Genomic DNA, 16,393 nt, shown 5'->3' on the forward strand with positions numbered 1-16,393 from the left:
TCGCTCTGCGTGTCTCACGTGTTCAGTTGTGTATTTTGCTCTCAGCCCGGTGCCGTGTATGTGTGTAAGCAAGCAGGTGTGTTTAAGTATGTTATGCCCACTGTGTGCGTGTGTGTGTTGAGTGTGCATGTGCAGTTAATAAAGGAGCTGCTGAGAGACGGCTCTCACCCCGTGACCTCCAAGCTTCAAGAATCCTTCACTTACCAAGACTCAGGACTGAACTCAGCAACTTTGTCTGAGTAGGAACAGGATGATATTGCAGACAAGGACAGACGAGATATGGATGTCTAGACCCCACCTAACCCCACCCTCCACTTATCTAAACAAACCCAGTGTGGTGACATTTTTGGAATGAGAAGATACTTAAAAGTAAATGTGCACACGTTTTATATTAGTTGCTTTAATTTCTCCCCTGTGTTTGTCAGTAGTCATGGTGTCTATAAGAAGTTAAACAGTATATAACAGAATGGTTTAAGAATGAACATTGTGATGGAGCTTGTTAACAGTCGTTGGTAGGATTTACAGAGAGAATGGGTCAGTGCATATATATGCACAGAATTTGCAGCTATTATATGTGTGTATTTAGAAACGACTTATTAAGGAAGCAGCTCATTACTTATTCATCATCCAAGTATAACATTAGAATATTTAGCACTAAAGACCACTTAATGGGAGACAGAACAACCTTCATGCAAAATTTGAAGAGATGAAATAAGGATAATTATGGAAGTGGAGATGGTGTTAATACAGCTGTTGAATTAAATACTGCATTTGTGAAAAAAAAGTAGTAAGAAGTCAGAGGGAGCTGTGGGAAGTCTGATAAATTGCCTCAAGTGATAATTCAGTGTCACTTGTGGTCGGAGGCTCAAAGTTTGAAAATAAAAATAATTATTATCCTCATCTTTGCTTGAGGCTAAGCAGCTCCAGGGTACATTAGCTGCTACTAACATAACACACCCGAATCCCTGACCGAACTGTTGATCGAGTTGTATTGTGGGTGATGCAGGTGCCAGGCTTTAATGAGGAAGAACAATGTGTGAAATAAAAAGACAATATATCCTAGTGTTTTCCAGCTTGTTTAGAAACCCTTTAATACTCTGAGTCAAAATGCAGCTTTAATAAACACTTTATCTATGTTGTTTGTTTAGAAGTGCTCTCTCAAAATATAGTAAACCTTTAAGTTAGTTTCAGTGTGCTGGTAGATGCTGAGTCAGCAAGCCTACAGAATCCCCCCTGTGAGCCTTTTTTCACAGGACACTGTCACTATCAGAATTCCAGACACACTTAATCTTTCTGACTCATTTACTCTGAAGCAAATCTACAAGGCTAATACATTACAATTTAAATTGCAGCCCCAAACAAGACCAGAAGTGTTGCCAAAAAACACAGATTTGCCCTTTTTCATTGCAGTTAGGGTGTGTAATGAGATTAGGACAATTCTTACAAGCTTAGCGCTACTCCTTCTCCCTTGTTGTGATTGCTGGACTGTTTTCATCATTGTTTATTCTCTTATTCATTTTCATTTCTGAGCTGGCTGCCGCGGAGTGTCCCATAATTAGAGGCCTCTTGATTTGATCAGAACCCAAATCCTGACTGACGGGTTCATTGGTCTGGCTCGAAGTGAGCTCTTTCCAAGGAGTTAGGGGAAGCGGCTTTTACTTGAACTACCTTCCTAGTCCCAACTGAGGCTCCCTTCTCAGCGGTCAAGCTCGACACGGCAGAAACAAGAAAGATAGACTTAGCAGGGAACAATGATATGACTCAAGCAGGTCCTGGAAAGCCCAGAAGTTTTGGCTGGGAAGAGTTATGTAAGAAACCCCAGTGGCTTGTGTGTGTTGGAGGCTCTACAGAGGGCGGACCGGTGGCCGCCAGTTCTTGGTGTGGCGGCTGGCGCTTTGCGGTGCTTCGGTGGATCTGTGGATCTATTCCTAGTGGTGTAATTAGAGGGACGCAGATGAAGTGCAGTGGCAAAGCGCTCTCTTTAACAGCTGCAATGTGTGTGTGCTTGTTTTCTTTCACGTCTCGTCCTCTTCACTCGTCCTTAACGATCCTTGACTTGATTATTAGGTATGATTCCAAGGTCAAAATACACTCATGTTTTGATGACAGAGATATTGTCCAACAACTTGTGCATTTCCTTGACTGTGACTGGCACTAGATGGAGTGATTGATTCAGTAACCATGAGAGGCACCACCTTCTGGCTCTGTACTCTTAGTCATTCCTCTTTCTCTGCAGTCCTCCTCTAGTCTGATGTGTGGATGTGTGATGTGCAGTGGTGGAAGAATGATTCAGATCCTTTATTTAAATAAAAGTTGCAACACTAGCATTAGAAGTAAATGTAATACATTGAAATATACTGAGTCTTCTATTTTGGTAGAATTCAAAAGGAAAATGTCCATGAGTATCAAAATTGAAAGTAGGATGAGACCTCATTTGAGAGTGTTGACATGTTTGTAGAATTATATCACTTTGGAAACTCCTTACAGTTTCACCTCAACTAACTCTCCACATATTGTCCAGGCACTAAAATCCAGATGAGAGAAGTTGACATAACATTGGTAAATGTTAATAGCTGAAACAGTTTTTATTGATTAATTCACTGTAGTCAGTGGACCAAAAATGATTTTTCTAAATATCTTTGGGTTTTGGACTGTTTGGTCAGACAAAACAACACTTTGTTTGCCCAAGGATTTGCCTCTTGGACTACAGACAACTGTCCTTATACACTTTAATAGGTGGAGATCATTGAGGTCAAACAGCCTGAAAGGAAGCTCAGATACTGAGGGCTGAAAAGAAAAGAAAATGAATTTATGTCAATTAAAACTAAATCATTTCATTTATATTTACATTTTTAGTTGACTGTTTAATCATAATGTTCTATGAAATAGTCAGTAAAGTTATCTTTATTTTGTTAGATTAACATTATTAATGAAAGCACCACCAATTTCAATACAGTGTGATGTTTGCTAGATTGATATAGATATAGACATAGACATTCAGAAAAGAGCATTTAGACAGTTTTAAGTTGTTTTTCTTTTTGTTTTTGGGACTTTGTGGTCTAAACTTTGGGCGCTGCATCAGAAACATGACTAAAATGCCCTTTTACCATTTAAGGAATATTTCCAGAGTCCAGAGGTTTCTTTTCCAGGTTGATGTGCAAAATGCTGGACTACTGTGACGCCCCTCTGTCTGGTGTCTAAGAAAGTTTTTGGTCAGTTTCAGCGCGTACGGAACGCAGTGATATTTGTGCTGACAAAGATGAGAATTTTCCACATTATTATAATTAAAAAATCTTTTGTCTTTATATCATATGGTTTAGAAGTATATGCCTGCTAAGTCCTTTATAGATTCTTTGTGTTGCTTTTTATGCATGAATTGTGCTGTAGAAAAAAAAGCATATTATTATTGTTATGTAATATAAATTAAGTCTTAAGCTGCAAAGTGACTTGAACTATACTTCTCAACTTAATATTATCAAAAGTACAATATTTCCCCTAGGAATTATAGTACTTTAGTTAACTACAAGTAAAGTATCTTAAAATTGTACTTTAAGCCCTGTACCTGAGTAAATGTATTTAGTTACTTTCCACCACTGTCTACATATATTGGTTATTTATACAGCTGTGTTGTTTGACAGCTTCTCTTAAAAGCATAATATTATATACATGGGTATTGTCAGATATGGATGTTTGACATGCGTACCGTAGAACTGATTTCTGTAAGTAGTAAAACTGAATTAGCCAGCTACCTTGTTGCCTGTACTTTCGCTATGAGTCAGGCAAAGAAATTGTATTTGAACTGGATACAGTTTGTGCTAAGAAGTATCTCTTTACATTTTCATTACCTTTTTCATGCTCATAAAACAGTAGGCTGCCACAGAATCATTTTGCGCTGCCTCCTGAATGCTCTGAATATGGAAGTTTTGAATACCCCATCAAAGCCAGGAGTAATAGCAGCTGAATCAAGACTGAATCTCTCCCCACACGGAACTGTCCCATAAACCATATCCCTGGTTTAGTAACAGGCCAGTCTAATGAATAGCCTGGCCCGTTGAGCCTGACCATTGAGGCAGCTGTGCCGTGAAGGCAGCTCTCCATGGTGTAATAACTCTGTCTCTCCATCTTACTGATGTGTGAAGGAAACCAGGCCGTCGCCGAAAAACCCTGGACCCACACGCACATGTTGAACACGAGGGGAATTCCCACACACAAGCAGCTCCACTCGGCCACACATTTACAGCCACACATTTAGCACGGATTGAGTTGTGTCTTCACACCAAGATAGTAATTAGTACTCATAACCATGCCCTGACGTGATTTACAACAGCTACTCTGCACAGCTCCGCCTTGCCTTTTTCATTATTTTGACTGGGGATGAAACGAGTTGGTTTTTCCAACTCTGTGTTTTACATGAACATCATGATCACTGTTATTAATGTTAGATATATTGCCCAACATTACAAAAGTCTGACTTTTTTTGTGATGTCTTTGTTTGTTAAAGCTGAGGCCAGTGTTTTTACAATTTCTATGTAAGAGTAAATTAAGTCATTAACTGACAATTTTAGCAATGACACAGACAGTTTAATCACAATTATATATTAGCCAGTCTTTGTGATATGGATCAACGTGTGGATGTGGTGCAGTTGCAAGGAATGTCTTGAAGATTTTATAGGAACAGTTCTTACAAATGTATCCATAGCCAGATCTGGGGTTCAGTATTAGGAATCTGATATAAAAGTGACCAGGCATTGCTCATAGAGCCTTAGCTCCACCAAATAATGTCTGGTGTCATCACTGTAAACAGAGTGTTTAATCAGTATAGCTATACCTCTTGAGCTGTACGTGCAAAACTGTGAAACAAAGCATTTTTATGCTTCATGTCTATTTTCTGTGAGAGACTGTGCATTGGGCCCTGAGTGCTGCTAAGCCATGGGTGACCCATACTCAATACTTTGGCTATGAAGCCTATATAGATGTATTAGTTTCTACCAAATACATATATTAAGCTGAATTTACCAACAGCTACTAGCTCTACGTTAACTACGTAGGCTAGTAAGGACCTCCAGTTCTTTCTGTCATTTCCTTACAGTCTCCACTTTTTCTTCATCTCTGTACATTTATGAAGTAGTTTCATCAAAGATAGATGAGAGCAAGTTGCTGCAGCGTGTCGCTCAAGTTGAAACATTTTTCATCTCACGCAGACTCATCATTGCCTCAGTTAGCGCCGCCCCGGGTGAATTTGTGTCTGTTGGCACCCACTGGGTCTTTCACAGCTCTTCACTTTGTGTGTGGTCATGCCACATCTAAAATTTAGACATATAGGCCCGCGTCTATTCAACTGTAGGCAAAACAGTTCCATTTGTTTTTATTCCAACGCAGCATCACAACAACAAGAACAGGTGAAGTTGTGGTGTGGTACTTTGCAAGTAGCATCAGCATGAACAGCCTTTGGAAGCAGAATGTGTTTTATTTTAACTTTCAACTTTGTGCATTGCTAAATAAAAAAAACCCAGAATATTTACAGGGTAATGCAATGCTAGACTGTCTAACTTTGGCCATTATGAAGACTAATTTTACACTATAATGATCAAATCTATCAGCTGTTGATGAAAAAGTGCAATTTACAGCCACAACAGACATCAAGACATACATCAGGGGCCAACGTTATTGATGATTATGACTCTACATAAAGAACACTAAACTTTTGAAACATTTTTATTCCCTAAATTTTTAAGTTTTAAAGTATCACATTGGTGGCAAAATGCTGCAACACTTTCATAAATCAAAGGTATTGAATAACCAAGGCAGATTCCCTACAGTAATCCAGTATAGTCCAATAGAGAGGCTTAAAAAAAAAAAAAGATAATGCTAAATACAGTATTCATCTGAGGAAAGTATTAAGTTGCTACATCCCCCGGAGCTAAGGAGAATATTTGGATTGGGCCACTGACCATGAGTCAGGGCATCTGGAAAGCTTGGCTGAGAAATACTCACCCCATTCTCCCTTGAGGCTGACGCTCACCAAACCTCCAGACACCTCAGCAGTGTCGAGTCATTCACTGCCCACACAGTGCGTTAACACGTAGGTCATTTGTAACTTCTTTACGGTATGTGTGTAGGTGGGTGGTTGGTGGGGAACGGTTGTGTTGGCAAGTTTTGTTCCCATCAACAGAGCTGGTTTGTTTATGCTGGCAGGAGTCTCCGTGGAACAGAATTAAGACATGGACATAGCCGAAAAATCTCAATTTACTATTTTGTTTAATTTTTGAGTATATAAAGATGTGTGATGGAACAAATAACTGACACGTTTGCTACTTCAAGAGCTGTATATCAGCATACTGTAGACACTACAGAGGAATGACCAGTGGGGAAGTACAAAACAACATTTAAACATCATGATGGGAGCATGAATGTACTCACTAAATGCCAATGCCAATCGCACATTAGGTTTTAAGATGTGCAAAATCAATAGTGTGGTCTGTATGTAGCTCCCGTGGTGTCCAACATGTTAAAGGTAAAGGAAGGATGTAAATGTGAAGACAATCTGCCTACTTGATTTTACTGTCTCTTACATGCAAGTGGAATTTTTGCGGGAAATGTCGAAGGTGTCATCGAAACACAACTCCTTATAAGAGAATGCTGCTCTTGCTACAAAGACTAATAAATAGAAATGACAGGTAGTGCCCTGTATCAGCACTTCTAAGGCTTTCATTATTTTTGCATCCTTCTTTTTATCCCAAAACAGAGCTGCACCAGTTGCACGTTTTGTCATGACTGGCAGACCCTCCAACTACACAGTCTGCACGCATGTCCACGTTTGCAGTTTACATTACTGTTTGTGACTCAGGATTGTGAGCTAATTTGCCAGATGGAGCAGGGCATTGTTAGTTTGACGGAGAGATCACACGATTTTGCGGTCGCTGGTGTTATAACAAAAATATCTTGATGTTGCAATTTCGACATTTTTGACATTGTGCAAAAATCTAAATTCTAATTAAGTGAATTTACTCATCAAGCCTGTAAAAGAAATGTCACAAGCTCCCCTCCGGTTTTTGTTTTCTTTGAAATCAGTGGACAATAGGAGCACTGTGAAATCTTGCTTATGACAAGCTGCTGTGAATGTTTAAAGGGATTTCATTAGTTAAGAAAAAAGAACTCTTAGAAATTTAAAACAAGCCGTGTAAAGTCAAGGAGCTTACCTCTTGAGCTTCACTGTCTGCCTGTTTGCTCAGAAAGGGGATTAAGTGCTGATCACAGTCCCAAATTCTTTATCAGGAGATTGTGGACCAATTTGCTTTGGGGCTTTTTTAAAACATGGCTTCAAAAGAGGCCTGGTGTTAAAGTTCTCTCTAAGCTGCTGTGAGAACATGTTTGTCTCATGTTGGGAAACCACGGAAAGACAACCAAGTCGATGTATTGGGATTCACTGGGAGTTTGGATTAGCTGCAGGAAATTGGGAGTTGTGGCTTTTGGCGGATGAACTCTTTGCAGGTGAAGTGAGAACAGAGGCTCCCTTAATGTTTTTATCTCCTTGTGTTATCCTGTTTTGTACCTTTTAGATGTCCCTCTGATGTATGACGAAATAAAATAAATAAAAAACCTCTTCTCTTTAGAATAACTCCAGCAGGAAGTGTGCAAATATGTAAATGCTCCATAAAAACAGAGTTAAGTGGTGTGTTTTCCACTTAAGGTGATGAAAGAACAAGCCTGGAGCTCTGCCTTGAGAACAGTCACGCTTTGTGAACTTGACCGCTATGGTGCCTGCCCCTTGTGTGTCGGCACAACTTTAAAGCCAGCCGCGTTCTGCCCTGTTAAAAGAGCCGGCGTTCCAGCATAGTAATATCAAACTAATGGCTGCTTCTTAGCTAGGTTAGCCACACACACACACACACACACACACACACACACACACACCTTTTTTCATATCTATTAATATCTAAGTGCTCGCAGGTGGTCTGCCTGTGAAGCGGGTAGGAAAACACAACCCTTGGTTTCAGCCTGCTGTACATCAAATGAACCATAAGCACCTTTTCCTCCTTTCTTTTACTCTGTTGTTTGCTCTGTTTTTCTTTGCAGCCTGCACCCTCTCTCAATCCAACCATTCATTTCTGCCTTCCTTCCCTGCCTCTGCCCTTCTTTTCCTCTGTAGAATGAAGTTTGGATGAAGTTCAGGGATTCAAGATCATTCTACTAGCCAGCAAGATGGCAGTATGCCATATTTAGAGCATTGTTACTGTCATTTCCCTTTTTATCAGAGGATCTGAACAACATACTTTTTGTGTCAGTATTTTATTACGTAATCTTTGACCATTTTTATACCTAGAAGAATAAGAATTTCAAGTTTCGCCCAGAGTTCCATCTTTAATTGAACAGATGTCTTTAAAATAGCTCCTTACCTAGAAATTAGGTTTGCTTTTTTAACAATTAAATATAATATAATAATATTGTTGTTGTTTCAGCATTGTCAGGTAAAATTACAATACATGTAAATGCAAAAAAAAGGTAATTTAGCAACAGTGATGCTGCTACATAATTTGCCCACTAGAGAGCATTGAACAACTTTTTCACACTAAGAATGATAACTATAACTTTAAACAAAATGATGTTAGCGTCCACACTTATGAACTATAACGTCCTATAAACAGCTATGTAAAGCATGCACTCCAGCTGTGTCTGCAGCTAATGAAAATAGATCTGTTAGTGCTGTATGTTGTACAGAAAAAGGATTGTGTTTTGATCAGAAGTATTTCAGACACTAGTTGCTGTGATGTTTCAGTATTTACAGACCAAACTGACCCGACTGACAGCAGCAGATGTTGAATCGCGATGCACAGAAGCGCACATATGAGCAGCTTTTATTGTGCTGTGACACACAGTATGAGCACAGATCTGAAGAATAAAAAATTCACTAATTTTGTTGTTTTTCCACTGGATGGAACAGAGGATGATGCTTTGTTTGACTCTGGGACTGACATAGAGTCAAGGGACAGTGCGCTTGGTGAGACTTACTGCGACTTGGGCGTAATATTATGTAAAGTTACTATATTATTTTAAAAGCTTTAATTGAAACTCATAGCCTATCCCAACCCGGCCAGAGTTAATATACCAGTCCAGTTCAGTTAAATCATTACTGGACCATTAACCATTAACCTGACACACTGTTTCAGGTGTAATATCTGTGTTTTATTGTGTTTCTAATAAAAGTAAATTGAAAAAGTTTTGGAGTATAAACATGCGTGTTTATAAATGTATAACTACTGGTGCATTCAAATAAGCCAGCCTTTAATAGTAAAGTGTTTTTCCCTGCATGACATCCTCCAAAATATACTGCCATTTATACACCGGTGCGACTTATACACCGTTTTTTACGGTACTTGGAAGAGGAAACAGAGGGCCAAACATGAAATATTACCTAAACTGTCAGTTGTAAACATCCGTTTAAGTTTACAAGCTGACTTTCTGATGTAACATCAGGCTATATTACTTGCGGTTGTTGCGTGGACACACATTTTTCCTGTGCAATTACAGATTATTGCAGACATAATGGTTGCGCTCGTTTTCGGTTTTGCTTCCAAATGGTTTAGATAATCTGGATAAACTGTTGGCTTGTTCGTTTGCCTGATTGCCTGACTGTTCATTTTTCCTGCCCTGTCAAAATGTGTTCCTACAATTACGCTGGAATTCCCACATCTCAGCAATTACTTAGATGAATACAAACCGATCGATATAAAGTTCAAAAGTACAGAAATTCTCAATATCAATATCTCAAGAATAATCCAGAATGGGTTTCATGTGTTATTAATGTATGCTGATATCTTCTGATATATAATTATGAAATGAACCACTTTTTTTCTCATATATCTACACAGTATCTGGCACTAACATTAGTTATTGGTCGGATGGCCGCCAGACTAGAAAAAGCTCCGGTACAGCGTTTAGGCCATGTGACATTAAAACTTTTAATTAAAACCCAGGGAGATAATTACACATGCAAACTTGTCTGGACTCCAGTTTAAATGTAAGATAAAAATAAGACTAGTCTGTGCTTATAAGTCCTACACTATATATGTAATTAGTTAGACTTCACCCTCTGTGTGATATTAGAGGCGGATGGCTTTGGATGTCAGCATCCAACTAACCCTAATACCTACCCTGCTGCCCAGCCGGAAAAAAACCCCACTGCTTGTATATTAGTATGGTCCTGCGGTGCTGAGAGGATTAGTAGGACATTCTCCTCCCTCCTTCAATTAGCACTGAAGTCAGTAGCAACATTTATACTGGTTACGAAAAGGACACATACGTATCAACCTATTACTTTACTCATATAACCGTCAGGATAGTTTGTAGGTTGAAGGCCAAACTCTTGCCGGTCCACTGAGGGGAGTTCTAAGCATTTCTTGGCTGAATTCAACAGGCTTAAGAGTTTAAGTGTCAAACAGTAAAAGATTAACAATAAAAGTAGGTTGATAAGTGGATAGGGTAGGTGGATAGTAGGTGGGTAATAGAGTAATGATGGTGGACGCGTCGCGGTAGGTGGATGAATGAATGTGAATGGTTCATAGGTGGTCATAGTACCCATGGCAGCACTAATACATTGTCGAGTTGTGCAAATTAGAATGCAGAGCGATGCTGTATTGTGTATGCCCAACATATGTGCAAGTGTATACAGACACAAACATACAGTCCTGCCCACCCCCAAAAAACTGCCAGCTCTGAAGACAAAGCCTCGTCTTACGATGGATAGTCTTTCATTTGTGTGTTGGGCTCATTTGCTCTGAAGTTTATGCATGCTGGTAACAGTAAAGCTATCTGAATTCCCCAAGTATTCCATCTTGTAAGCTTTATGCCTTCCACATGGTTATAATTTGAGATTTTCCCGATTTTCAAAGCTTTTTTTGAGCCTAGTGTTGTTAATTAAAAAGTGGACTAGTTTGTTGTGGCCTTTTGTGTTGCCAAGTAGGGAATTCACCGCCCTCTGTTGCTCTCTCCATTTCTTTCTCTGTGTTTCTCTCTCTCTCTCCCACTCCATCGTCCCATCTGCCTTTGTCAAGAATAAAGCTAGCCCAACCACTTTGTAAATGAAACATCCTCCCACTATTAATGGGATTGAGCAGATGTTTTCTGTTTGGATGGTCAGGGATGGGACAGTAAAGCCTGCAGCATAACAAAACAAAAAGATTTTTGGGAGGAAAAAAAAAACAGAAAGCAAAAGCAGATATTTATGGAAATGATTATATCACTTCCCTCATGTCCCATAAGGACGCATGTCTCGCACACATGGCAAATTAGAGGTCATCCCTTCCAGTTTAGCGCATGTCTAAGTGCGTGTGCCAGCGATTTTGGTACTAAAACATTGTAAATAACACTGTAACCCCTGGGACGAGGTGTTATAAATAGGACGTGTCAAACCCTGCTCCGGCCAGCCTCTGGTTTCCCCGAAACCCTCTCTTTTCACCCGCCGAGCTGCTCAGCTACTTTTTAATTTGGCCTTCCCGCGGGCTAACCAACTGACGCCTCTCGGCCAGGGCCCCTGTATTTCAACAAGGCCACAAAAGCCCCAGTCCTCGGGCACTCGCGCTCACAAAGCTCTCCAGCCTTTCTGAGCTGTTACTTTTTTGGAGCCCAGACTCTACCATCAGCAGAAGAGAAACGCCGGCCACGGCCAGAACGCTGCGGCCAAGTCTCATCTGTCAGAATCCCAGGGGCCAGACTCTCCAGCAACTGGGTGGGCGGGGCCCGACCAAAACAGAGAGAGGAGGAAGAAAGAAAGAAAGAAAGAGAGGAGTGTGGGGAGAGAGGGTTTGAGAGCGAGAGGAAGCTCCCAGATAAACAGACCGCAGCGCCTCAACTCCTAATCACCCTGCGCTTCCGTTTCCAGACTCTATAATTAGAAGGGCCCCGTCCCTTTTTTCTCTGTATTCCCAGTTGACGCAAATGCTTCTTGTGGCTTGGCACCTCGTTTGGGGCGTGGGTTTTCAAGAGTTTACAGGCCCTGGGCCTTAGCTCTCTGGCTTTCTGGTCGCTCTGATACAGCATGAATAGCTAACCACTTTCTTAATGCACACTTCACTTTGCTTCTTCTCCACTTTTTCTGCCTCAACCTCTGATAATCTGTGTGACCCCATCGCTCATCCACTCATACACCTCCCTCACTCCCACCTCTTCATCATCTTTTATCTGTTCTTCAGTTCATTATAAAGTCTTGCAAAATAACCCAAAAAAAACATAAAACAAAAAAACTTTCAAGTCTGAATGAATGTGCAAAATTTTAGCACACTGGGCTTTTTTTTCCAGAGAGGGAGTGTTTTCCATCTCCCTCGCACGTGTTGCTGAATCCTTTTAATCTCATGCCATTCCAGCCTCCTCTTTTCACATTTGACATGCCACCCAATAAAGCCCAGCCACTAATTAAAACCTACTGCAGCCTCCACATAAAAGATTCCATGGGGAAAAACACAGAGGAAAATTACTAATTACTTTAATATCATTTATGTCTGGGAGTCGTCAAAAGGACATAGGTTTGAGCCTTTTTTTTTTTCTCAAATCTTACACTCCGGATCAGTGATGCGTTTCCAACATTTTGAGTTACTGCCCGATCTACGCCTTTGTTTGTAACATCTCAAAAGGCTTCTGGGGATGGGTTTTGGGTTGCATTTGAAAAAGCGGTGCGGCATTTTTCCTAGCCGAGCCAGTTTAGATCTGGGTTTGTTCTGTTGTGGTTTGTTGAGCATGTTGTTTATGGTGAGGGCCTATACTTTCTAGAGTTTGACGAGCTTCAAATAAAACGGGACCAAATGAATGGGCCTGTCAGTGGGGGATACACTTGTACCGAGCTGTGGTTCCGTGTTTCAGTTCATCTCGATGTGTGCACACGCACGCACGCAGGCATGCACACCCATAGCCACGCACAGATGTATGAATACATAGATTCTCTCCCCTACAGACACTCATCATCTTGTCTGTCCTAGGAGGAGCACACGACTCGAGCCCTGCTTTTAACCAGACCGAATTTTCATGTGAGGGACGGCTGTGTTTTATGACAGCAACAAACGATAGCTGGCTTTGTTTTAATGGGCTGGTTTGTTTGTTTTAAAGACACAGTAATTCTGTCATGCCGTCTAGCGTGCGTCGTCCGCAGTTGGTAGTGTTTGCTGTATTTGTCTAAGCCGCCAGAGTGAAATACAGTTTAAATATTTTGGTTGGCCTGACTTTGTACCGGTTTACCATTGTACCAGTAGCAGCGTTTAAACAAACAGGCCTGAATTTAAAGCACCTTTGGGCAACTGTGAAAGACTTAAAAATAGAGCTTTGTTTTCTCAAAACTTCATGTGATGAATTAAATTATAGGAATTCTTTTTAAAAGGTTGTGAAAGAGATTTATACTCAGTTATCAATGTGCACATTTATGATGGGTTGATGATTTACCTCTCAAATGATTGGATTACCCTGCTGTAATCATTCCCTCCCAATGACATAGAACATCTAACTAAGTATTGGTAGAAAATATTACAAAAAATAATGTGATTTAAAGCAGCACCCAAGCAATTCAGGAATGCACCTCCATAAAGTTGGGGTTACTAGTAATCACACAAGAGCCTCTATGTCCCATAATGCAACTTAACAGCTCTCTACACCCTCAGTTTGTAACGTTCATTTTCTGCTATAAATGTGTGGTTTCCAATCCGAATTTGAGATGATCCTGATGATGTCATCAAGGGTTATCAAGACTGACCCTCATGTGTAAAATTGGTGTGGTTTCACAAATTCTAATGTTAATACTAGACAGTACTAAATGAAACATACAATACAGAAGCATGTAGTAAAACAACTTAAGCAACACCTTAATGTTTAAAACAACAAATAAATCACACTGGATTAATGGCACCGTGAAACATAGGCTACAATTGATAACACATGTGCTAATGGTTGTGATAATGATTACCAGTTCATGAGTTCATCTCAGCTGTGGGAGTGACTCCTGATGCAGACGACCGTATGTATGTTTTGTTATAGGAATGCTGCTAGTGACCGCCGACACCCTGGGCCACGATTTTCACGTCTTCCAGATCCTCACCCACCCGTGGGCGTCCTCGCAGAGTGCCGTTCACCATCTCTACACACTGCACCGCGGGGAGACCGAGGCCAAGGTTTGAAACACACACACACACACAAACACACCCCTACACCCCACTACACCTTATCTAAGTGTCATTGTTTAAAAGAAAAATTCCATCCTGTTACATCTTGGACTTTAATTTTATAGTTCAGTTTAATTACTAGTCATTTTATTCCCTAAATGTGGGAACACTTAGCCTTCACTAGAAAGGCTTATAAAACATTATGAGGGTCATTGCTGACCCCTCCACATAAAACAAAAGGCTCTGTCCAGGAGATAATGAAAGAGTTATGACATGGAGCAACATGATTAGAATGCAGCTGAAAACAAGATGGTTATGGCAACAACAAAGAGCAGCACGATGACAGTAAAATAAATATCCAGAAATACTTGAGTTCCAGTTCGTTGAGCATTTTTTTGCCAATAGGAAGCTCTCTGATTACAAGCATGTGCTTTAGTTTACATCAAGCCTTTAATGCAGAATGTGCTGCCATTTAAACACTGTCACTGGGAATAATGGATTAAACCAAAATGTCTCTGGTCTAGTTAGATAATCAACATTATTTACTTTCTTCTCTTTCTCACACAGCACATAAACTCACACACATATTCCAGACACCTTAAATGGATCGAGTGTGTTGTAGAGGCTGAACAAGTCCATGAGATAAAGAAGGGGGGTGTTTAGAGGGTTGTCTTATTTCCTGTTAGGAGTGGGAGATCCTCTCAACTGTCCAATTGCAGCGTTCCTCCTCAGTTCTGGACTCAATGCCGTCCAAACCACACACAGACAATTTGTGCGAGACATCAGCCGTGACAAGTTAAGAAAAACATTCAACCACCAGTTCATAGACAATAAAAGAACAAATCATGACATGTCCCAATCTACTTCTTCTATCCCCATCTTCTCTTCTGTCTGGTAAATCTAATAAGGGGAGAGCTTGTTTTTTTTGTTTTGGGTTTTTTTTCATAGGAATTCTCAGTTCTTCTTCTTTCTTTCCTCCTAATTCAATTATAGAGTTTGAAGGAAACATCTTTGAAAAACTGCTGCACTGTGTTATGAAACTCATGAAGTTTGATTGTTTCTTGCATAACTGTGTTTTCTGCTAGATATCATGCAATCTAACAACTACCGTAGTGTAGTATATTTACTGTACATGGAGTTTTTGACAGCTTCATGTAGACGATTCTGCATCGAGGTGCTAAAGTCAAAAATGTATTTTTCTAGATGTTAGTTAACCCTCACATACTGTTCATATTCTGACTCATAATTAGTCTCTACACCAATTCACATTCATAAATTTCCCCATCAGTCATTATATATACTACATGTTTGATTAATCCTTATGTTTAATTAATTAATTAACTTCTGTACATACCAGGAAAAGAAGTATAAAACATGATTTGGTCTTTAATTAATTTCTGTACATACCAGGAAAAGAAGTATAAAACATGATTTGGTCTTTAATTAATTTCTGTACATACCAGGAAAAGAAGTATAAAACATGATTTGGTCTTTAATTAATTTCTGTACATACCAGGAAAAGAAGTATAAAACAGCAGGAATGAAGTGGGATAATCCTTCTGTTTGATTAATCTTATAGAAAAAAGACATTCACTATTACTATTTTATGTTGGCCACAGTTGTTAAAAAAAAAAAAATCACATGTCAAATTTGTACATCTGCATATATATATATATATATACATATGTGTGTGTATCAGCTGCACACACATTTTTAAAAGTGTTTGTATACTGTGTGTTACATTAGGAAATGTCCGGCTAAAGGAAATGTGTATATGATATTTTTAAAGCTCTCAAATGTAAAAAATGGGTTTAATTTGACCCTGATCAGTATGTAAGGGTTAATAACGTGACGTTGATGTAAAAAAAAAAAAATGGTGGAGCTAAACTGTTAGATCAGTGCAGCACCCAGAAAGTTGACAGCTAGAGTTCATCTTTACAATAAGCAGCAGTTGCAAGCATTTATTTTTTTAACTTAATGACTAAGTAATTACCTTTGTGAGATGAACATGAAGTATATTGTCCCTATGCCCGCTCAGCATGTTGGACAGCAACGTTTTTTCCCTGAAGTTACGGTGCAGCAGAGAGGCTGCTCTCCAGTGCTAGGTATATAACGTTAATAACACAGTGGAGCACTCCCCTAAATCTCAGTTTTTTATTCTCATATAGGCAGGATACTGTAAAATGCTTTCAAATTTATTCATTAATGCAGTAAACTTGTTAAAATAAAAAGGCTGCAGACAATTTATCTATCCG

At 39.7% G+C, this 16,393-nt stretch overlaps 1 protein-coding gene across 1 annotated transcript in view; it reads left to right on the plus strand.

The window, feature by feature from the left end:
• Positions 1-16,393, plus strand: part of bcas3 (BCAS3 microtubule associated cell migration factor) — a 363,376-nt gene that overhangs the window by 51,784 nt on the left and 295,199 nt on the right. Inside the window, exon 14 of the mRNA XM_062419168.1 lies at positions 14,014-14,147. Coding sequence (XP_062275152.1) covers positions 14,014-14,147 — 134 coding nt within the window. The remainder of the gene's footprint in view (positions 1-14,013; positions 14,148-16,393) is intronic.

Source organism: Scomber scombrus, chromosome 5 (assembly GCF_963691925.1).
Source record: "Scomber scombrus chromosome 5, fScoSco1.1, whole genome shotgun sequence".
Classification (NCBI taxonomy): domain Eukaryota; kingdom Metazoa; phylum Chordata; class Actinopteri; order Scombriformes; family Scombridae; genus Scomber; species Scomber scombrus.